At 32.3% G+C, this 25,200-nt stretch overlaps 2 protein-coding genes across 2 annotated transcripts; both read right to left on the bottom strand.

Annotated features, from left to right (window-relative positions):
• Nucleotides 1-4,603: 4,603 nt before the first annotated feature.
• On the bottom strand, nt 4,604-6,449 carry LOC111919646 (uncharacterized). The gene is made up of 6 exons (XM_023915213.3): nt 6,013-6,449; nt 5,824-5,932; nt 5,589-5,680; nt 5,262-5,520; nt 5,042-5,185; nt 4,604-4,881 (listed from the first exon to the last, which is right to left on the bottom strand). Exons 1-6 carry the CDS (start codon nt 6,357-6,359, stop codon nt 4,786-4,788), a joined length of 1,047 nt encoding a protein of 348 aa, XP_023770981.1. The 5' UTR covers nt 6,360-6,449; the 3' UTR covers nt 4,604-4,785.
• Nucleotides 6,450-22,207: 15,758 nt separating this feature from the next.
• On the bottom strand, nt 22,208-23,455 carry LOC111919645 (uncharacterized). The gene is made up of 2 exons (XM_023915212.3): nt 22,851-23,455; nt 22,208-22,779 (listed from the first exon to the last, which is right to left on the bottom strand). The coding sequence occupies exons 1-2, from the start codon at nt 23,302-23,304 to the stop codon at nt 22,316-22,318; spliced, it is 918 nt and encodes a 305-aa protein (XP_023770980.1). The 5' UTR covers nt 23,305-23,455; the 3' UTR covers nt 22,208-22,315.
• Between the last annotated feature and the right edge of the window lie 1,745 nt (nt 23,456-25,200).

Here is a 25,200-nt window from a genome sequence, read left to right as displayed (position 1 = left end):
TTACATTAATGTAATTTGAAGAACGATTGACGGGTAAAATATTAGGGACAAAACTTTTAGCTTTTTTTTTTCTTCAAGAAGACGAATTGTCACCTGAATTCATCACTTTGTTTTAGTGTTAATATTGCTTATATATATATATATATATATATATATATATATATATATATATATATATATATATATATATATATATATATATATATATAGGACGGTTAAATTGAGAAAAAAAAAGGTTGAGAATGGGAGAATCATTCGCAGTCACTCATTTATTTTTGCCGCAAAAGCCTCCGTCGTACCAGCAGAAATGGGAAAGGAATAGACATGTGTTTTCGAACAAAACATGTTTCCTTAAACTATGCTAATCATTACCTTAATCTATACAAAAACATAGTTTTTTCGATTTTTTTTAATTTTTAAGAAGTTATTTTTATCAAAAAATGATTTTAAATACACCAAAATTCATGATTTTTTATTCTCTACAAATAGACATCCATATTGATATAGTTTTAAGATAAAATAAAAAATTTATTTTTTTTATATTTTCAGCTATCGTTATTCATAAGTGAATAAAAATGAATCAGATTTTTACTACAGTAAATTCGTTATTCAGTTATGAATAAAAACTATGATTATTTTTATTTTTTTGTTTTTTTTACAGTTTAAGTATCATTCATATATGAATATAGCATATAATAAACATAGTATATTCATATTTAAATATTAGACGATGCATTCACTTATGAATATTACATAATATATTCACTTCAGAATATTAGATGGTATATTCACTTATGAATATTATATAATATTTTCATATCTGAATATTACATAGTATTACATGGTATATCACATGTGAATGTTACATAGTATATTCATTTGTGAATATTAGATGATATATTCACTTATGAATATTACACAGTATATTCACATATGAATATTACAAGGTATTTTCACAAATATATATAATTTTTATATGTTATTCACATATGAATAACATACAAACTTGTATATTTGGTTTTTTGTTTTAATAATCATATACTGAGAAAACATATTCATATATGAATATAACGTGTTAATTTAGTTCATGCATTTCATCAAACAGTTGGAGTGCATACAATTTAACTTTTTTTAAAAATGTTAGAAACATGATATTTTGACTATTTAAATCTACAAAAGAGTAGATTGATAGAGAATTATATGAATTTTTTCAAAAAAAAAAACGATTTGATATTTTTCTAACCTCAATTTTCAAGTTTTATTTGATAATCGATGTTGAATGAATGATATGAAGTGGATTTTTGTTGATTATCGATGATGTTGATCTAATAACGCTGAGAGTATAATTAATCATCGATGTTGAAGATCTGATCGTATTCAAGCACAATTGAAGGTTGAATTAAAAGAACCAAAAACAAATTTTTGTTGTTAACTGTTGAATCGTGTTGATTATTGACGAAGATCGATGATTGATTAGCACTGAATGATGTTGATGATGGTTTAATTGAAGAAATCTGGATGATTGTTGAAAGTTGGAGAAGAAATTTGGATGTTGAACGATGAATGGGTTTGAACTACAAATACGTATTTGGGATTGAAGGTTGTTCTCATATTTACAAGTTTGCCACTGTGCCTTTTTATGCTTGAATAAAATGAGTGGCTGAGAATGATTCCCCCATTCTCAACCTTTTTTATTTTCTCAATTGAACCCACCTCTCTCTCTCTCTCTCTCTATATATATATATATATATATATATATATATATATATATATATATATATATATATATATATATAGAGAGAGAGAGAGAGAGATAGAGAAAGAAAGAGAGAGAGAGAGAGGAATATTGGTAAGTTTTATTATTTTATATGAGGAAAGTAATAATTATAATGTGGGAACGCTATCTAAAAAAATAATTCCTTGAAATATTTTTGGAGGGAAAAAATGGGGATCATTAAAAAAATTTATATAAGGCAAATATATGTATATATATATATATATATATATATATATATATATATATATATATAGGGCTAGGTTAAAGTGTTTTTTACATTTATTGTGTGCTAGAACGCACCAATAGGAATTTAGTAAAATTATATTATTATTTAATTAAATAATGATAGATATTAAATGGTTTCCATAATTGTATTGATATTAAATGATATCCATAATTATAATTTTCTCTTTATGAAAATTAATTAAATTCGTCATTAATGTCAGCAATAACATTCTTTCAGAATGAATTCGTATCTAGGTTTTTATGTCAGCAATAACCTTATTTCAGGACTCACTCACTTAAAATACAATAAAGTTGCATAGAATATGAAAAATGATGGTGTATTCTACTATAATATACTCTCGTTCTCCTAGAATACACTCTTATTATTTTATATATGAATTCATTTTGAAAGAATATTATTATTGACATTAATGATGAATTAAATTAGTTTCCATAAAAAAGAATTATAAATATGGATATCATTTAATATACATTTAATGTTTACTCAATTCTTATTGGAGCATTCTAGCACACAGTAAATGTGAGAAACATTTGAACCTATATATATATATATATATATATATATATATATATATATATATATATATATATATATATATATACATACATACATACTGGTAAGTTTTATTACTTTATATGAGGAAAGTAATAGTTATAATGGGAGAACATTATCTAAAAATAAATGCATTAAATATTTTTGGAGAGAAAAAATCACGATCATTAAAAAAATCATATATGGAAAATACAAATTCAATTTAGGTGGAATTATGAATGAAATTAATGACGATTAAATAGGTAGGTTATGACTGAATCCGATTTTGGAAAGTTTAAATTTGATAAAGGAAACTGAGTTATTAAAATAAAATCTTTTATGGATATAAGGGAAATAAAAATTTAAATTTGATAAAGGAACGCATCTACTGTAATAAATGAAAATCATTTTGGCACATGTCACACTCTCATTCATTTGGCCACATGTCATTTTGTGATTATTTTCAATTAAAATTTTTCCACATGGCCTTTTGTGGTTTTTTCCATTTAATTAAACTCCATATAATATTTAAATATAATAATTGCAATAAATATAATAATAAATGCATATCAATTTTAATAATTGACTTTCCTTCTAATTTCAACATTTTTAAATTAAAACTTCATTAGTTTCCTTTGTTTATTTACCTAAATTATTTGTTCAAATTTAAAAGAAAAAAAAATTAATTTTAATAATTCAATATTTTTTTTTCATTTTTCTTATAAATTCAAACTTTTTCAAAATTCAAATGTTTAAAATTGTCATATTTTTTTTAACTGAACCCATGTAATACACGGGTCTTATAACTAGTTACATCATATATATATATATATATATATATATATATATATATATATATATATATATATATATATATATATATATATATATATATATATATATATATATTCATTCATAGTCCAAATCTATCTTAAAATCAATTTGGTGTACTTAGCTTGCATGATCATTGAGGTTAACATTCATAAATTGACATACACTAATTAGTCTGATCATGATAACTAATAACTTTTAATTTGGTAACCAACATAAATAATCCATTGCTTGAAATTAACTATAGGAAAAGGGGGATTCGAAGCTAAACGAAAATATCTTTTAAATCTTGATCAAAACTCGTTTTCTAGTTCTTTGCTTTAGTTTAAAGTGTTTTTAGTAGATTACTTTAAGTAACTTTTTCTAAACCTGAAAAATAGTTCGACTATTAGTAATATTTTCTTAACTAGAATTCAGTTCCATGTGTTCGACTCTTAGTTACTCTACTCTACTATTGCATGACTAAGTACATCATTGCCTATTCTGTTTTAGCTGAGTGGAATAAATAGGATATAAATTTTAAAGCTTTGTTTTATAACACGGTCAGAAGACGACATCATTAACAATGAAAGGAAAGTAGTTTTGAGTGCTAAAAAGATTCAAGATATCTATATTTTGATATGTTCACGGGAAACAAAGAAATGAAGATGTGTTTTCTTTCAAAGACTCGATCTATTTTGAAATGGTTATGACATAAGCGTCTGTCTCATCTAAACTTTAAGACAATCTCAAAGTTGTGAAATGATGAGCTTGTTAGAGGAATTCTGAAAATAAAGTTTGTTATAAACAAAGTTTGTTAATCTTGTGAAAAGGAAAGCAACACAAAACCTCTTTTAGATCAAAACAATGTTCTTCCATCAATTCTCATCTCCCCCAACCTCACATGGATTTGTTTGGACCAATTCATGTTCAAAGCCCAAAGCCTTGCAGGAAAAAAGATACTCATCGGTTATAGTTGATGAATTCTCAAGTTTTACTTACATGAGTTATGTTTCTAAGAAACAAAGAGGACACATCTGATGAAATTATTTCATTCATAAAACATATTGAGTTGTCTCTAGACAACAAGTGAAGCATCTTAGGAGTGATAATGACAGCGAATTCAAGAATTTCACTTTAGAATCTTTTTGTGTTGATAAAGATATCATACAAAATTTGTCAGCTATGAGAACCCCAAAACAGGAACTAAAAATAGCAACAAAACCCTGTTCAGCATATATCCAACAAAAACCAAATATCATAAACTGATCCTTTCTCCATGAATCCCAATACAACCAGTCAACATTATTACCAACATTACATTTCATTTAACAAGGAAACATTATTTATGCTAACACAGCATTGCAGATACTACGGTTTTGTAAGGGCTACTTTCTACATAATTTGCATAAGTTTAGGTCTAGAGCTTAGAGGTTATGCTTTTGGGGTCATCAAAAGTAATCATCACCTTCCCAATTACTTTTCTGTCCTTAATATCCGAAAATGCAAGGTTCGCCTGCAACAAGTTTTTCATGTTAATTGCAATGTTTCTCTATGGCAAAACCAAAGTTAAATCCTATGGATGGTCTTAATTAGAACGAAAAGTAATGTTATTCTAGTATTAGTGAAGGGTATATTAGACATTTGAGCAATAATCAAAATTGAACTCTTGTTACCTCTTGGAGTTTGTATGAATTAGAAATGTAGATGGTAATTAAGCCTCTTGCCAACCAAGATAGCAGCTCCTTTAAAGAGTCTTCAAGTACACTTGGATGATGCACCTTATAGCTCCCCCAATAGAGTCCATGAATTGTCCAATTCTGAAAGAAAAAATAATACAAAATTTCATTTTGTATGTCTTTCATTTAATACCAAAAAGTTAATAAAGTTGTTTACCTTAACAAGAGCAATATTAGCAGGAATAACAGGGACTTCACCACTTGCAAACCCTATTACCAAAATTTGTGCTCCCCAATTCAACAACTTCATGCTTTCTTTCATAAGCTTGCCTCCAACAGGATCATACACAACATCAACCCCTTTAAGCTTTTTGGTTTTCAAGAACGACTTTACACTTTCAATAACACCTCCTTTGCTCAAGTCAACAACATGATCCACACCCATTGACTTCAAGAACTCTACTTTCTCAGTTCCTCTGAGATTTCAAACAAAAGCATTTTCACAATTGATGTAAAACTAAAAGCAGTATAGCGAATTACACACCTAGCAACAGCAATGACAATGGCACCACAGACTTTTCCTATTTGAACAGCTGCAAGACCAACACCTCCAGCTGCACCAAGAACTAGCAACACCTACAAATCATTGAAAATTTTTCGAGTTTTCACATGATTATTTGTAAATCAGATGCTTAGTATGATCAATGGTAACATAAATCAAAAAGAAAATGCTTTTTTTTTTAAGAAATTGACGATATAAGCTGATAGTGAATGAATACCTGACCAGACTTGAGATTGGCCCTATGAACCAATGCCACATGAGATGTACCGTACGCAACTGGAAGTGCGCCGGCAGCCACCAGATCACATCCATCAGGAACTCCAAACCTTCAATTGAGGGAAATGTTTAGTGAAAAATTCAGCGCATAATCAAGCTTCATATCCAGAAAAATGAAACGATTACTCACAAATCCTTCTCTTCGGCAACGATAAACTGGGCGAAAGAACCGACACCGGCGAAGGAACAAACAGGATCGCCGACTTTGAACTTGGTGACTTTAGGACCGATGGATTCGACAACACCGGAGTAATCGGATCCAGGAACGAAAGGCAAGGCGAATTTTTCTTGATACTTACCGAGGACCTGAAGGTAGTTGGCATAATTCAAGCTGGTGGACTTGATTCGAACTCTGATTGAAGTTGGAGAAGTGAGTTTGGGAATAGGGTGAGATGTTGAGACAGTGAGAGCGGTGTTTTCCGATGAATCCGGTTGGGTTGTTGGGTCACCGAGCTTCCTGCATAACAAAGCTTCCATTTCTTTCGATATAGTCAAAAGGAAACCACAGGGCGTCAGGATGAGGAGATGGAGGAGAAAAATGAAAATGTAAGTTTATCGAGTCGGAATGAAAGAAAAATAAAAATAAAAAATTTTGTTTTCCTTTTTTGATCAATTTGAAATTGGCGGATGAATTTTTTCTTAAAAAAATGCAAGAACATGTTTTTTCTCTTTTAATCTTTTTTAATCATATTTTTTTACTTCTTTAAAACAACTGGATTCATGTGCTTGCAAAGTTGATTTGAAATATGATTATTGTTATATAATTTACACTAGACTATAACCCGTGTTAAACGCGGGAAACGTATAAAAAAACATACAAATGTCTACAGATATTATATAATAATTATTAAAAAAAAGTTATGGTTATTGGTATTCTTAAAATATGTAGATGATACATTGAAATCGATAAATATCTTTAATCATTGAAGAACATCTTTGTACACAACATTTTTTTGTTTTATTAGTTAAACGACATTTTTCGTCACATATAAATACCTTCAAAATCATAGATAATTACATTAGTGTAATTTGAAGAACGATTGACAGGTAAAATATTAGGGACAAAATTTTTAGCTTTTTTTTTCTTCAAGAAGATGAATTGTCACCTGAATTCATCACTTTGTTTTAGTGTTAATATTGCTTATAAAAGTTATATATATATATATATATATATATATATATATATATATATATATATATATATATATATTGTAACGTCGTGACTTTTAGCATACATCATATTTCAAGTAACTTAAGCTAGCATGTCGTATACATCAAGTACATGAAATGTAAGCAACATAGCAACTAGGTCATATCATGGCATTAGCACAAAGCGTATTTTAGCATCACAAATATCATATCATCATCAAGCACAAGTAATGACATGGTCATCCTAAAGTGAATCAAATCACCATCTACGGATTGCACATTTCAATAATGAAACCTTAGTGAGTTAAAACCATGAACTCACATTTAGCCTTGATGAAATCTTCCTTCTTTTCCAAGTCTTGGACTTACTTGAAGTTCTCAAGGCTCCACCTAAACACCACACATAACATTCAATTAACAAATAAAGTATATGTTTCAAAAATACAACTTTATTCTAACTTTTATATTAATTTTTTATATTTTCCCTGCCCGATCCCCATTTAGTGTTTTAAGCATAAAACCTAATCTACAGCTCCATTTGGGATGACATCGGAGATTCTGGAAACTAGATTCGATTTCCTAGAACTTCATGAGAGAGGAGCATCTTCCAATTCTGCTCGGATTAGCAGCTATAGCTCTCGCAAGATGGGGAAAAGTTGTTGTGCAAAAATTCTAACATTCACCAAAAATCACTATGTGATTCAAGACTTTAGGTAAATGATTATAGTTGCTCAACTTTACACACAAGATGAATGAATGGTAGTATTAAGACATCAATTATGTACTTTTATGAGAATATCAAACAGATGACACAAAAACATTGAGAGTAGAATGCCTAAACATATAGACGAACGTTTAAAACAAAGTTCAAGATTTTGACCCGTAACAGCCACCTGTTCAAAGCCATTTTAACACCACCAAGGACTGCAAATTATACAATATTTTTGTATATTCCAGTAGTTTATACTTTTAGCTTTCCAGAAAGTACTTTTAAAAGTCCAAACGATTTTTCTACAATTTTATATGATTTTTACAAAACAGTCTATCGTACAGCTAATTTCCGACCCGTCAATGAAAAAGTCGATTTTCACCTAAATTGGAGGCAACAACAGGTCTTGGAAAAATTCATGGACAAACTAGACTCAAAACGAAAACTTTGAGAGTTTACGGATCACTGATACGAGTTCTGATGATTTTTCTACATTTTTTTCAAAACAGGGGCAGAATGAGAATCTTTCAGAATTTCCCAGCAATGCATTCTAAGGACTTTTTGACCACTTAACCTATTAAGTCATAACCAAAAACACCCATAAAGATAAAAATTGAGTTCTTAACGGTAGAAACTTGTCAAGAAACATTAATAGCAATTTTATCTCACACCAAGCTTCAAATTAATAATCAACAAAGAAAACAAGGTGTCCAAAACATGGAGTAATACATGAACATGAACTAAGAATTCTTGAGGGTGTTCATAACCACGTTTTGACAGCAATAAACCATCAAAATACACCCAATAGAATTAGAATTAAACATATGAACTTTCAAAGGTTTCTTGGAAGAAGAAGATGTTGGAACTTTGCTCTATAAAATTACAATATGGGACTTATCCCACATTGGTGGAAGAGGAAACCTTTTCCCACCTTATAAGGCTTGTCCCACTCATTTATTCAAATGGACCAAGTAATGGGTTAAGCAAATTGGGTTTGGGTTGTGGTGTTGGACTAGTCTAATTGGGCTAGTAGTAGGCTTGGATTATTAAATATTAATGGTCAAAGATATGGCCTTGGGCTCTTCTTGACTAAATAATATTTTTTAATATATAATCCGAAATTAATTATTCCTTAATTAATCTTTTTATTAATTCAGTGAAAAATAAATTCTGTTAAATAAAGGATTAACTGCAGACAGTTTTTGGCAGTTAATTTCGGTTGGTGGTTTACAACCACCATTAACAGCCTATAAATGAAAGGATCTGGACAGAATTTGAGGGCCAATAAACACACAAACTTTCTCTCAAAAAATCGTCTATCTTTCCAAAGGGATCATGGTGAATTTCGACAGATTCAAGATCTGTTCTTGAATTGGATTGTTGTATCCTCAAGACAGACCCATCCCAGAGAAATTTATGTCTTAGGACACTGCTAAAGCAAGCCTCAATCTCTACAATTTCGTGGTTATATTTCTGTGTAATCATCAAACAAGTATGTTTTCTGTAAATTTGATTCTTGTATATTGAATATATCTGAATTTAGTTTATTTTATTTCATTACTTTGTTGATTGTGTACTTCTGTAATAACAGAAGATGAGAGTGTAATCATCAATTAGGAAGGGAATTAACAACAACAATCTTCAATTGACGAAGAGTTTGATATATGAACACAAGGAAAGAGATTAGAAGAGAATTTTGTTTACCACAATTAGCCAAGAATCGCAGCCGTCTTCCCTCTAGGATCGATCAAGCAAATCCTTCTCTCTTCTTCCTCCTTGCCCGGCTCGACTTTTCTTCCCCTCCAAGCCGCTCACGTTTTTTTTCTTTTCTTCTTGGCCTTCAACCGACGACGCACACAATGAAGGAAGTAGTGATCGTTTTTTTTTCTTCTTCTTATGTATTCACTGACACAAGGATAAGGATCGACCCTTCTCCGTAGGTTACTCCAAATTTTTGCCATCTAGTCCCCTTAATTCTTCATATTGTACCCCTTTTACACTAACCCTAGTATTATTGACAAATTAGATTTCTATAAATGACACCTTAGCCCCTCAACTCATAATAAACCCTAAAATTAATTATTTTTATCCTAATAATTCCATAAATCAAATTAATTTACATATTTTTTGTGATAAATTCTTTTTGATATTAAATAATACTATTTTTAGTTAATTTATTCCCTTTTAACCTCATAAAACTAAAATATTTTGCATAAATAGTTCTTTGAGTAACAGAACAACTAACGTCGTTTAAGATATGATTTTTGGGTCGTTATATATATATATATATATATATATATATATATATATATATATATATATATATATATATATATATATATACATATATACACACACACACACACACAGAGAGAGAGACATATTGGTAAGTTTTATTATTTTATATAAGGAAAGTAATAATTATAATGTGGGAATATTATCTAAAAAAATAATTCCTTGAAATATTTTTGGAGGGAAAAAATCAGGATCATTAAAAAAATTTATATAAGGCAAATACAAATTTAGAATTAGTGAACTTATGGATGAAATTATTGACGAAAATTATTTTGGAGGGAATTGTATTTTGTAAGGTATAATATTATGACAAGATTCGAAATATGTATATTTGTTGTGTAAATTTATAAATTTTATAATTACTATATAAAGATAAAAACAAAATAGGTTGGTATGTTATATAATAAAAAATTAATCACATTATTTTAGTGCTAATGTTGCTTATAAAATCGAAATATATATGTGTATGTGTGTGTGTGTGTGTGTGTATATATATATATATATATATATATATATATATATATATGGCTAGGTTAAAGTGGTTTTTATATTTATTGTGTGCTACAACGCACCAATAGGAATTTAGTAAAATTATATTATTATTTAATTAAATAATGATAGATATTAAATGGTTTCCATAATTGTATTGATATTAAATGATGTCTATAATTATAATTTTCTCTTTATGGAAATTAATTAAATTCGTCATTAATGTCAGCAATAACATTCTTTCAGAATGAATTCGTATCTAGGTTTTATGTCAGCAATAACATTATTTCAGGACTCACTCACTTAAAATACAATAAAATTGTATAGAATATGAAGAATGAGAGTGTATTCTAGTAGAATATACTCTCGTTCTGCTAGAATACACTCTTATTATTTTATATATGAATTCATTCTGAAAGAATATTATTATTGACATTAACGACAAATTAAATTAGTTTTCATAAAAAAAAATTATAAATATGGATATCATTTAATATACATTTAATGTTTACTTAATTCTTATTGGAGCATTGTAGCACACACTAGATGTGAGAAACATTTGAACCTATATATATATATATATATATATATATATATATATATATATATATATATATATATATATATATATGCATACTGGTAAGTTTTCTTATTTTTTATGAAGAAAGTAATAACTATAATGAGAGAACATTATCTAAAAATAAATGCATTAAATATTTTTGGAGAGAAAAAATCACGATCATAAAAAAACATATATGGAAAATACAAATTCAAATTAGGTGGAATTATGAATCAAATTAATGACGATTAAATAGGTAGGTTACGATTGAATCCGATTTTGGAAAGTTTGAATTTGATAAAGGAAACTGAGTTATTAAAATAAAATTTTTTATGGATATAAGGGAAATACATTTAAATTTGATAAAGGAACGCATAAGAAATAAATGTTTGAAATATTTTTGAAGTGAAAAAATCAAGATCATTAACAAAATTTATATAGGGGAAATACAAATTTAAATTGAGTGAAATTATATATGAAATTAATGACGATTAAATTGGTAGGTTAGGATCGGAATCCGATTTTGGAATGTTTGAATTTGATAAAGGAAATACGTAAGTCGTCAAAATATATAAAAAAAATGCATATAAAGCTATAAAAAGTCGACACAGTAAAAAAAAATCAACCTAAATAAATAAGAATCATTTTGACACATGTTTTTTTCTCAGTCACATGTCAAATTTTGGTATTTTTGATTTAACTTTTTTTCACTTGTACTTTTTTACAAATCCTACTTAATAAATGAAGATTTTTTTACCACTTGTCAAATTCTCAATAGTTTTGCCACATGTAATTTTGTGAGAGTTTTAGAATTATTATTTTCCACTTGTCATTTTTTGAAAATTTCCATTTTTTAAAATAAAATTTCAAATAAGGAAAGAGAATCATTCTATTAATTTGATAATAAAGTCTCATAAATGCTCTAAAATAGATTTAATTTTTTTTTATAAATGTTTGAAAAGATTACATTATGATATGTAAAGTATTATTTTATAAAATATTTAATGTTTAAATATTGATATTAAATTTTTATTTTTAATAAACTTGTGTAATACACGGGTCTCACAACTAGTCTCCTAATATCTTATAATTCTATTTTTATAATTTTTCATAACTATGATATTTTCAAGATTGACTGTGTTAAATAATAAACATTGTTCACTAATTTCAACCAAAAAGGATTTCTCATGACCTTGGTTTAAAAAAGCGCGCATCAGGCGTGATGTGCACCGAAGCGTAGCGAGGCGCAGCTAAAAACGCTTCAGTATGTTGTTGCGATGCGAAGTCCATGTTGCGAGGTGATGCGTGCACATCCAAGTGCATCCAAGCGCATCACGCTTCTATGCATCCTGGACAGACCCGATTTATTCTATATATATATATATATATATATATATATATATATATATATATATATATATATATATATATATATATATATATATATATATATATAATCCAATTAAAAAAGCCCATGCATTGTTTAATTAAACTAATCGGGCCTACTCCTATGTACCCTAGATTATGAGATAACGTGTAGTCGTGTACAATACTCCTAACCCATACCCATGCGTACGTTCTTCTTCTCTCTCTCTTCTCTCTTGCGACTGAATCTTCTTCTTCTGTCTTTCTTTATCACTGATTTGATCGACATCTTCTTAGGGTCTACTAGTTTCATTTTGCACTATTATTAGACTATTAGTTATTTAGTTATTAATATTTGCTATTATGCAGTATGCATTACTTTTAGGGTCTGTTAGTTTCATTTTGCATTACTATTACTCTATTAGACTATTAGTTATTTAGTTATCAATATTTGCTACTATGCACTACTATTTATATATATTTATGGTGTTTTAGTATACTGGTAATCATGCATAACACATTCTGTTTCACTAATGACTACTTGTATGCCTCATCTACGTGATGCACGCGCATTCGCATTGCGCATCGCGCATCGCACTTCGGGACCCTTATTGCATCAGAGTGTATCTCGCTTTTTAAAACCAAGCTCATGACCGAGATATGACTTTTCAAGGACATGGAAAAATTAGGGAAAAATGTTGAAATAAAAGCTTTGACTTTTTAAATAATAAAACGCATACGCACATTGCTATTAACTAAATATGTTAAAAACAAAATAGAAATTACAATGCACTTTGTATTCACTGAACATAATGACAACAACTCAAAAGAAATTTAGAATTTTAGAATTTTCAATTCAAAACATCATAAAAAATTTATCTCAACTTTGTATGTATCATGAACTGAAAGTGTTTTGTAAATAATTCATAACAGAGGTTTATTGAAATTATGTGACTCGATTCACTGATATTTGTCACGACGGAAAAAGCGTTAAGCCTAACACATGGTGTGAGTAGTGTACTCACCAACTCACTAGGTTATATCGATTATTAGTTATTAGTATGACGTATCAGGTTCCCTACTGTAACGCCCGCAGATCCGGGCTAGTCAATTTAGGGACAATGCGCATCAAAAATGAGTTTTTGATGGAAGATTATTTAGAAGGATTAATCTCAACCAAGTCATAATATATGTTACAAGAGTTTTGTACATATAAAGAACGCCGAAATCCGAGCTATATTGAAAAAGTTATGATGTGTCGAAGTTTCGCGATGGAACCGACACGGCACCGGGAAGCATAAACAGTGAATTTACGATAGAGCGATATTTACCCTTAGCGATATAAACAAAAGTCGTGTTCATTAAACTGAGAGCGTCCATAAAAAGAACGCCCAAATCTGACTTCGTATGAGGAAGTTATGATTTTTCGAAGTTTCGGCTTAGTAGTGTATAGCCCGGAATTCGAATATTAGATCGAGCGGTTTCTAGCTGACACAACCTAAACGAGAATCGAAGATCTTGTTAATAGTAGCGTAACGATAAAAAGACAGACGAAAACGGACGTCGGATGAAGGAGTTATGAATTTTTAATGGACCAATGTCCCGGCCTGTTAAAAATATAACTTTTATAATAGAGTCAAAATTAGCCAACGGAGTCTAAACGAAAGTTGTATAGTACGTTCCCACCTACGCGTGGATATAAAGAACGTCGAAAACGGAGCTTATATGCGAGAGTTACGAATTTTTAAAGTTTAGACTCGGATTTGCGAAACCTGGTGCGAGAATGATGACGTGGCCGAATCACAGCCGTCCAATGCTGATCACAGGGCTCGCTTCGGATGGAGACACGTCGCCTTCGCATACGCCCAGCGTCCGAGCTCGTTTACGCGCTGCGTACAGTTGCCCTCTGCGGTTCCGAGACGTCCACGATGAACCACCCCCTTCGCACCATGTGTTATACGACTGAACCCTTACGCCCAAAGTAGGTCCGAAGTACGTCCAGCGTACTCCGAGGACTCGCGGCTATATAAGGGGGCCGAGGCAACCTTCATTTCCACACCATTTCAACATTTTCTTTCTTTCTCTAGGTTCTCTCTCTAGCCCTAAACCCCCTAAACCCTAGGAACCCCCTAGCACCCGAAGGAAGCCCCGAGGCTCCCGGAGTCCCGAGTAAAAAGGGGTCTTTCGGTTCGGAAACGCTGCTCCAAGTGAAGCCCGGTTTTATATAAAACTCATTGTAAGTGAGCTACACTTACACTATTTTTAATATAGCTTCTATTTAATTATAGTAATGTTATTATGACCTTAAAATAATTATTTGGGTTATTATTATGAATTATATAAGAGTGTTGCTTAACGCTTATATAATAGTAATAATGGCTAGACTATTAATTAGTCTCGGTGAATATTGAACTAAACCCTAGTGGTAATGATACTAGATTTTGTCGAAGGAAATTGCTTTAAGAGTAACGAAGCGCTGTCCGAGTACCGAGTCACCACCTTAACAAGTGAGTGCATAGTTACTTTCATCTTACACATAGATATGAAATATTTAATATAAATTACATGCTATGTGTGCATATTATCTAAGTACTTGCTGTATATGTTGGATGAACGATTTTATACACGTTTTAAATTATTTAAACTATATATGTATTTTATATCTACAAATATGTTGGGTAAACACATGGGTAGATGAAATATGAGTTGGATGATGAGGTGAGAAGGTGAAATAGACCATGAGTTGAGGGTGAGAGGTGGACGATGTGAGAAGCCTACTTCCCAAATAATGGCCCCGTCATCCAGTAGAGTATGGATCACAACCACGGACTATTCTAGACAGTCAAATGGAACACTAGCAGGCTCACAACCTGTAGGTGTTGTGAACGATGTGTTCACCCGGTGTACTCTAAACCTTAGCGATCATGCAGACTTGATGCCTAAACCTTGGCGATCATGCAGACTTGATGCCTAAACCTTGGCGACTATGCAGACTTGGTGCCTGTTGTGTAAACCAAGGAAACGATGGACTTCGTGTCGATTCCTTAGGATGATCCTTAGGAATGAAAGAACGAGGAATAGCTGGTTCTTAGGGTAGATCCTTAAGAGTAAAGAAGATATTGGGGATATGTAATTGGGTTGATTGTTTGATTGTTTAAACATAATAATTATATTATTGTGGGTTGAAAACCCTATGTACTCACCAGGTTTCCCAACCTGACCCACTTTGTTTATTTATATCATAGGTGTTGATATGAAGTCACATTACACTGAGAGATTAAGGAGATATAGATCACTAGTGTAAATGAATGTAAGTTCTGTTTATGCTTATGTTCCTGTATTGAAGATGACATCCCAAACGTTTTAAAATGAATAAAATACGTTTCTTCGGAAATGCTTTGATAACGTATTTATCGTGTTTTTCTAGGAAAAAATTCCTCAACATTTTTATTAAAAGAGGTACTTTGATTTTCATAAAGCATAAATAAAATCGGTCTTTTCTGGCCGTGAAAATGGGGATGTCACACCTAGAGATGACAAAAAAACCCATACCCGATGGGTACCTGAAACCCTAACCCGAGTTGACCCGGTAAATCCCCGAGTTGACCGGGGACGGGTATGGGGATGGATATTACCGGAATGCAAAAAGCGGGGATGGGTATGGGGATGGTTCTACATGTCGGGTACCCATACCCGTACCCGGAACCGGCCCCGATGGGTACCCGATATATATATATATATATATATATATATATATATATATATATATATATATATATATATATATATATATAGTATTATTTTTGCTTTTTTTTAATAATGGATAACCAAAACTTTAGTAGACAAAGTAAGGTTTTTTAACAATCAAATGTATAATTTTGGAAAGACTTTTTATGTCTTTTTTTGCAAAGAAAATGGTTTAATTTTTAAGCTTGAATGTTATTGTTCGTTTTTTAAGACATTCAGTGATTATAGTGCTCTATATGAATTGTATTAATTTTTGTTTTGTTGGTTCATATACAATTATGATTTATTTTTCATAAAAGTTCAAAACTTTGTAACGGGTAAAAATCCCTGATTACCCATTGGGGATCCCCGATCCCCACTGGGGATGAGGATGGGAATAGATTTTTAATCCCCGATGGGGATGGGGTCGGGTATGGGGATGGGGATTCGGGTATGGGGATGGGGAACACGAAACCCGGTATACCCGTACCCATTGTCATCCCTAGTCACACCTACCACTTCGCATGCCTCACGAGTGGTTTCCTCTGTTCTCTGTCCTATTCTTGGGGGTAATGATTTTTTATCTCTTGGTATATCTATGATGTCCTTGATCTTATTAGGCAAGTTGAATCTCGGTTATTTCATGCTTTGAGTTTTGACATCGATCTCCATTACTTCATAATGGAGAGTTTGAATCTGAAAGTTTGAGCGAGCTTCTCACATCTGCTCTTGATAGGTTAAAGGTCCTTGATGATTTCTCTATTTCTTTGATCATCGTCTGTTTCTTTCTTGGAATTCTCCTTATGAATCTCTTTTTGATCTTCCTTGGTTACTTTGTTGACCGATGTAGTGGAGTGGTTATATATAACTATGTTGTTCGTGCGAGATTAGGGATGTTTAAAGAATCTAAGAGACTAATTACACTATTTCTAGTAACAATTATTAAATTGTGATCCTCACTGGGTCCTTCTATAATCGCCTAGTGTATGCAAATTATATATAACTCGGATCTAATAGACATTTGAATACGTGATACTTCTCTAAATCCACATCCAAATAAGGAAAAGGGAGTAAAGCGAAACCACACATTCTAAGTCTATAAGATCTTTATTATATATAACCTTTGGAAGTATACACTCAACAATTATAGACCTATCAGTAAGGGTCTTTAAATTTTCACATAAGTTATTTGTAGTTATCCAAAATACCCCTATAGTATTTTTGTATTGTGTTTGCTTCTTAAGTTTCTTGTTACGGTATCCTTTTAGACTTGTTATTGAATAGCATCCTAAAATACTCCTATAGTATTTTACTTTATGTTTCGTTCTATAGATTCTTTGTATATAGGGTTTGGTAAGTTTTAGGCTCGTCGCAACACCACTATCACTCCCAAACACATGTTCATCATATCTCAAATAAATATAGTTGATCAGGCTATATTTACCCCAGATATGATTACATAACTGCTCAGGTTTGACTGTTGTGTCCAACATCTAAATACTTTTATTTTGTTCTACTTGTGATACTTGTTCTAGTATATATTTATGTATTTATGTATACTTCTTGATAATATTGTTATATTTATAAGTATACTTTTAGTTAGAGCACTACGGCCCCATTGTATTTATAGTTGTATATCTTTTATAGGCTGATATACTTAGTTCACTATAAACAATGCTCTGATACCAATCTATCACACCCCCAAACCTGAATGGCGGAAACATTCGGGGGCGGAGGACGTCATGTACAGTATCACAACAAATGTAAAATAGTAATCAAAGCAACAAAAAACATTGTATTGATAATAAAGTGTTTACATTGTATACATAACATAGATTGATGGATTTCAAAAGTAGATAACAAAACAAAGACTTGAAGCTACTGTGCTCCGTCTTCTCGAAACTTGTACGAGTACCTGTTTACTAGTTTCCTGAGAATACAAGTGATGTGGAAAGTGTATCAACATTTAAGTTGGTGAGCTCATAAGTATATTGTTTTAGAAAGTGAGTTCTTTGATCCTTGAAAGTATTTGTGTATTACTACAGAAAGTCCTATATTTTCTTAATAATATGAGATGTAGCCTTATACCTTAATACCAACTTTGTATGTTTCTTGCGCTTAAAGAGTGATGTGTGATGATTTGAATCTGCATACAAAAAGTGCCCAATACTAATTCCTACCATGATAACTTAGTGCATACGAGTTATATATAATCAAAGATCGAACGGACAATCGAATGGGTGGATCTGCCCTAAGCCCACAACCAAACAATGATAGGAAATGAGGAGGAAATCACACATCCCACTGTCTATCGAATCTTCATTGTATATAACCCAAACATATCCACTAGGTGATCACATCAATATGTAAACTTATTGTATATGTTTTCCAGAAAATCTGATATTTTCTATAAAATGAGATATGATTTGTTGTGTCTGAAATGAATGTACTAGATCCGGGAAATCCTACATTTTCCCTAAGAACGAGTTTGTAAAATTGTTTACTTGTAAAGTGATAGTGTTTAACCCGAAAAATCCTATATTTTCCTGAAAGCTGAGATGTAGTCTAAAGACTCCGAGACCATAAGTGTAAGTAAATATGTCATACTTAGTTTGATAACTTGTAGTTTTATTATCAATTAAAACTAGTTGAAGATGTATTTATCCTGAGTTCTGAATGTGTTCATGATAATACCCTATCATGATTACTTAGTTCCAAGAAGTTATATATAACTAAAATCTGAACCTGCAGTCGATTGGGTGATTCTGACCTAAATCCACAACCAAAAAAGGACAGGAAATGAGGCGGAAGTCACACATTCCACAGTCTACTGGATAAAATTCATATATAACTCTGATGTAAATACAAAGTAATCATATAGTTATTATTCCTTGAGCTTGATTGAGTTGTGTATTACTACGTGCATGAGCCATTGTTTCCGCGTGCGAGTTCTTATAACCATACTAATATGACCGATATCCATATAGTTAATGACATTTGTCACCCCAGAACTTCCGTTCCAACTGCAGCTAACAATCAGGGCGCGAGATTGTCAGTCCCGTATAGATCTATACACAAACTCACGCTCACCCTCCAGGAGACTCTGGCTATAATTGGGGGACTTTCGTTTAAGACTAAACAAAGTCGTTGTCTCACATATGATTTGATAACAACGAGTTCACGAGTAATATGTTGAAAAACCTTTTAGTAAATAAAAATAACATCCTTGGTTCGATAGTTATAAATCACATGTGATTGATTATATAATGAAAAGTATAGCAAAAGGTTGATGTTTTCACCCGATTTTAGTCGTGTGATTACTTTTATTCCCCCTAAAAGTGTTTAAAAATCATTTAAAAAACATTTAAAGTGTGTTTGTAGGGGTATTAACTCACTTGGTAAAAGTGACGGTTTGAAGAAGATGATGTTTAACTCGGGCAGCACTTCGACTGGAAAGAAACAAGTTTCTCGGAAACTTCGGGACTTCGGGACTTGCGTCGTGTGTTAGAGGTGTTACCGAGGCTTCGGGGTAGTCTCGGGATGCTTGACACGGATATAGGGTGGGAATTTAGGGTTCACGTTGTGACCTTGGTCCTACTCAGGTCATGGCATTCGTCATCAACCACTTGCTCTGGAAGGTGTCACATCTCTGAGTTCACGTCGTGAACCCTATGTTCACGTCGTGAACTCTGACACAGTGTCGAAATTTGTGCCCCGAACTTCAGAAATTCGTATATTACGCATACAAGCTTCGTTTTTTACATTCTTTATATCCAAGCGTAGGTGAGATTATGATCTACAACTTTCGTTTAGACTTCGTGGCTAATTTTGAATTTACTTTGAATATTATATTTTTAACAGGCCGGGACTGGAAAAGTCCGTTAAAAATCCATAACTTCTTCATCCGACGCTCATTTTCATCTGTCTTTGTACCGTTGTACTTTTATTGACGAGAGCTTTGATTCTCGTTTAGGTTGCGTTGACTAAAAGTCGCTTGATCTCTATTTCGAGTTTGTACCTGTCTACTGCTATATCCGAAACTCAGAAAAAATATAACTTCCTCATGCGAAGTCAGATTTGGACGTTCTTTTTTATATATGTTTACGGTTTAATGGTATCTACGACTTTCATTTAGATACCTAAGGCTAAAAAGTATTTTATTGAAATTTTGTGTTTTACGATTTACAGCGTTTTACAGGATTTGTCGCAGATATTTGATTGGTCATAACTTCTTCGTTATAACTCGGATTTTAGTGTTTTTTATATTTTCGAAAACCTTGATACGATTTCTACCACTTTATTCAACCCAAATAAGATTTTAGAAAAGTTAAATTTTGACCTAAATTTGACTGGTGTTACATTATATTTACTTGAAATATCGGGCTGTTATAAACGTGATGCTGCAAAAAGCCTGAAGAAAACATAATGTACGAACAGAAGCACATGATTTATACATAACTTTCAACAATGATTATGGAAAGGATATCAAATTTTGAATTCTTTGATTGTTTGAAATTGAGCAACGATATTGCGTAATCTTGTAGATACGTTTCATATAATAGATGTGAATTGAAAGAATATACGAAATGTGTACGTGAGATTGGCCTTATGTATTAAGAACAACAAAAGAATATATTTTAAATATAATATATTTTTATAAAACGGCAAACACACTCACTACTCTAGTACTAAATCTATGTATTTTGTCTCCAACGAGACTTGAACCTTTAATTTTTGATTGAGGGACATATTTCCATCAACTTCTAATACCACTACACTATAAGCTTTTTAGTATATTTAAAAGACTTAGATAATCGTTTCAATAATATTATGTGTAAAATCCAAAGATACATTAATACCTTTAAAAAATATAGTAGAAAAGGAGTTATTTTTATAAGACAATGGCTCCATACAAATTACTAGAAAGGATCAATGGACCACAAAGACACAGACATCAACATTTAAGCCCAACCAGCAAACTCGACTGTGAAAATATTGGTATGTCAAGTTGTCAACTTTGTAACCTTATCTTCCCGATTCTGATAGCTTTTACCTTATGTAGCCATATGACCCGTTCTATATCTTGATGTTTTCATTGATCATATTTTTAAAAGGATAAAATTAAGGGAAAATACCGGCAATAGTTAAAAAATGGGGGGTATTTTCAAAATATAAACACGAAAAATTGGATTTCCGGATATAGACATGCATTCCGTGGAGGTAGTTTCGCGGAGCTCCGCGGAATGGCAAAACCGTAAATAAATCATTGTATTAAAAAAAACCCTCAAGATCTATTCCGCGGAGGTAGCTCCGAGGAATGGATCTTCAGTTTTTTTTTTTTTTTTTCACATCGATTCTTCGGGATTTATATTAATTCCACAACTAATTATTTTTAAAAAAAGATTATGATAGTATGATAATCTTTTCTTGAAAATAATTAGTTGGAGAATAAATATAAACCCCGAAGAATCGATGTGGAAAAAAAATGAAGATCCATTCCTCGGAGCTACCTCCACGGAATGAGTTCATTCTTTGGAGGTAGCTCCGCGGAATGGTTCTTGAGTTTTTGTTTTTTTTAAAATACACTTATTTATTTACGATTTTGTCATTCCGCGGATATACAGTAGATTCCACGGAGCTACCTCCGCGGAATGCATGCTTATATCCAGAAATGTTCATTTTTGTGTTTATATTTTGAAAATACCTCTATTTTTTTTTTACTATTACAAGTATTTTCCCTAAAATTAAATATAAAATATATATATTGGTTTTTAGCAAAATTGCATACGAACCTTTACTTAAAAGTCAAAACAAAAGCTTGAATCTTTGAAGGCACACCCTCAACCATATCCCACTGGTCACTTGATTCTATCGTGGTTAAATGCAATTTTTTTAAAACTTGGGTTCCAAAAGTGAAAAAACGAAAATTTGGTCTAGCCTGTTCCTTCAAACCCGGATTTCAACAAAATTGCACAATTTCCCCAATCGAGTTCTTTAAGAACTCATCAAATTACTCTATTAGGACATGCAATATGATGTTAACCGCATTCATGTATATATATAAACACGAATCTGAGATTTTTTTAGTAAATACGTCCGATTGATTACATGAAGAGGATAACATGATGGAAATACTATTCGTTAGAAAGGAGGATCAGTTGATATTGTGAAACCGGTAGGAAGATCAAACCCTGAAACGAAATCGTCCCCAAAAATGACTGCACCAGCTGCCAACGCTCCTGCACCCAACCCCATCCCAAAACCAGGTCCAACCCTTGGTCCAGGTCTTGCTCCCGATGACGATGGCATATTGATGTAACTTGCTGGTAAGTTATCTATAGACGATTGTGGCATATAGCCAGCATTATAAGGCTGCGACGGCGGCAGGGGCGGTTGTTGTTGTTGGTGGTGGTGGTAGCTTGGTCCTAACGAGGGCATACGCGGTGGTTGAAGGTTGAATCCTCCCGCTGAAGGATAATTCGGCGGTGGTGGTTGGTGGTAGCTTGGTCCTGGCGGCAACTGGGTCTGCAGATGGTTTTCCCCGATTCGCGATGGCAAGTTCACGCCATCGTCACGAACCCTAAGCTTGATCCCCACCTCATCGCCTGCGCAAATCGATGATCATAATTAAATTCCCAAAATACCCTCAACATATTGACGTAATTTACAAACTTACCTTCATAGTTACTACCCCCATCAGTCTCTTGTGAAATTCGAATCGAAACATCAACAAATCCTTGCGGTTTATTCGAATTCCTCTTCCTCAATTGAAAACTTCCGACTTCTTCAACACGTCTCAATTCATCAGAATTGTTCTTATGCTTATCGAGAAACTCTTTCAACCCAACACTTGCAGTCCCTTGAAGTTTTTCTTTCAGAAACACAGGATCTCTGCTATAAACTTCAACATTCAGGGCCAAATCTTCGAATCTTGAATCCGAGTGATCAATCAACGCAGAAAACTTGGTTTTCCATGTGGGATTTGCATTCCCGGAAGCATCTACTTTGGTGCAGTACTTGTTGTCGGGATCAATCCACCCAACTGCAAACCATTGGAGCTTCCATAGTGATGAAGTTCTTGTGAGTCCCCTAGCAGAAATCAAGCATATTTCTACCCAAATTTTTCCCATGTTCCGAGTCTTTGAGATGAGGAGGCAAGTGAAATTTGATTGTTTCCGTCTAAAAGATGGATTAAAGTAAAGCTACTTTGCCCCATTTTAGACGGCTACTTTACTTTAATGTCAAGAAAGTCTTGGGATTGGTCTTTTTTGTGTCGGAAGAATCAGAAAAAGCATCACCAATGCATTTACAGAAGACAGGAATATGTTCAAGAGTCAAAAAGGTTTACAGGGAGGGACCTATTTTTCAACATTTACATTTAATTTGTATGACAACCAATAGTGTTCTTGTCACAGTTTTTTTTGAACACGTGGGCCTTGTTTCTTTTCGTTGAACATGCACTTATCTTAGTTTTATTATAGTTTTATTATAGTTTAGACAAAACTTCAAAAATGGTCCCTGTGTTTTTCAAAAATATCAAGTTTAGTCCCTAAGTTCAAAAAATCTCACGGATCGTCCCTGTGGTTTCAAAACTTTTAATATTTGGTCCTTCTGGCTAACTCCGTTACCATTTAGCCGTTAAGTCAGGGACATTTTTGTCATTTCACTTCTCAGGGACCATTTATGAGGTTTTGTATTCCTTTTTTTAAATAAATAATAAATAAATAAAATATAATATGCAAGGGGTCCCATCTCTCTCTCTCTCTCTCTCTCTCTCTCTCTCTCTCTCTCTCTCTCTCTCTCTCTCTCTCTCTTGAGGTTTTTGCCTCCATCTTGCCATTACCAATTCTGATTACCCACCGGATGGTGGCGTTTTTGATAAGTAGGATTAGAAGCAGAAGTAGCGAGGCAAAAGTGTTTGCTTGTGGACATTAGAGGGAGAATCAATGGAGAAATCAGATCTTTTCCTTATCAAAAACGCCACCATCTGGTGGGTAATCAGAATTGGTAATGGCAAGATGGAGGCAAAAACCTCAAGAGAGAGAGAGAGGTGGGACCCCTTGCATATTAAGTTTTATTTATTCTTTCTTTCTTTTTTTTGTTAAAAGTAATAGAAAACTTCATAAATGGTCCCTGTGTATTGAAATGACGAAAATGCCCCTCACTTAACGGTAGAAAGCTAACGGAGTTAGACGGAAGGACCATTTGTTAAAAGTTTTGAAACCACAGGGACCATCTGTGAGGTTTTTTGAACTTAGGGACTAAACTTGATATTTTTGAAAACCACAGGGACCATTTTTGAAGTTTTGTCTATAGTTTATCTTATTAAAACGTTTCCTAATTTCTCTATGTTTGTTATTTTTCCCCATATATACTTTGTTTTGTACACCTCCGGGTTTAATTAATGAGAATATCGATTTCTTCGAGTGGGGAGAAAGCGGGGATTGATATTTCCTCACGACAGTTGATCATCCTGTCCAGAAGTTTGTTAGAGAAAGCTTGTTTCGCGATTGGCAATGTGAGATGACAAACACATTGCTAGCAAAGAACAAGATGGGTTTTGTCAATAGAAGCCTGCGTATGCCTAAAAGAAGATTTGACAGATCTCATGAATTGGAAAAGATGTGACGCCATGGTGAGAGGCTGGCTAATCAGTGCAATGGAAAAATAGATTACATGTAGTGTTAAATATGTCATAACAGCATGTGATATATGGCTGGACCTTGCAGAAAGATTTGGCAAAGAAAACGCACCACGGGCATATGAACTTAGAAGAAAGGTTACAATCATTCATCAGGATGATATGACAATTTCTGCTTATTACACAAAACTTAGAGGTATTTGGGATGAAATGCAGTCGATAAGTCCCTCACCTAGCTGCACATGCTCCTGTGATGTAACAAAGGAGTTTGCCAAAATGCGTGAAAAGGAAAGGTTATACAATTTTTTAATGGGATTGAATGAAGAATACAATGCTGTCAAAACCCAAATATTGAGCTCCAATCACTTGGTTAGTCAAGATGAAC

This window comes from Lactuca sativa, chromosome 8 (genome assembly GCF_002870075.4).
Source record: "Lactuca sativa cultivar Salinas chromosome 8, Lsat_Salinas_v11, whole genome shotgun sequence".
NCBI lineage: Eukaryota > Viridiplantae > Streptophyta > Magnoliopsida > Asterales > Asteraceae > Lactuca > Lactuca sativa.
Note: the sequence above shows the minus strand (reverse complement) of the source record. Positions and strands in the feature narration are given on the sequence as shown.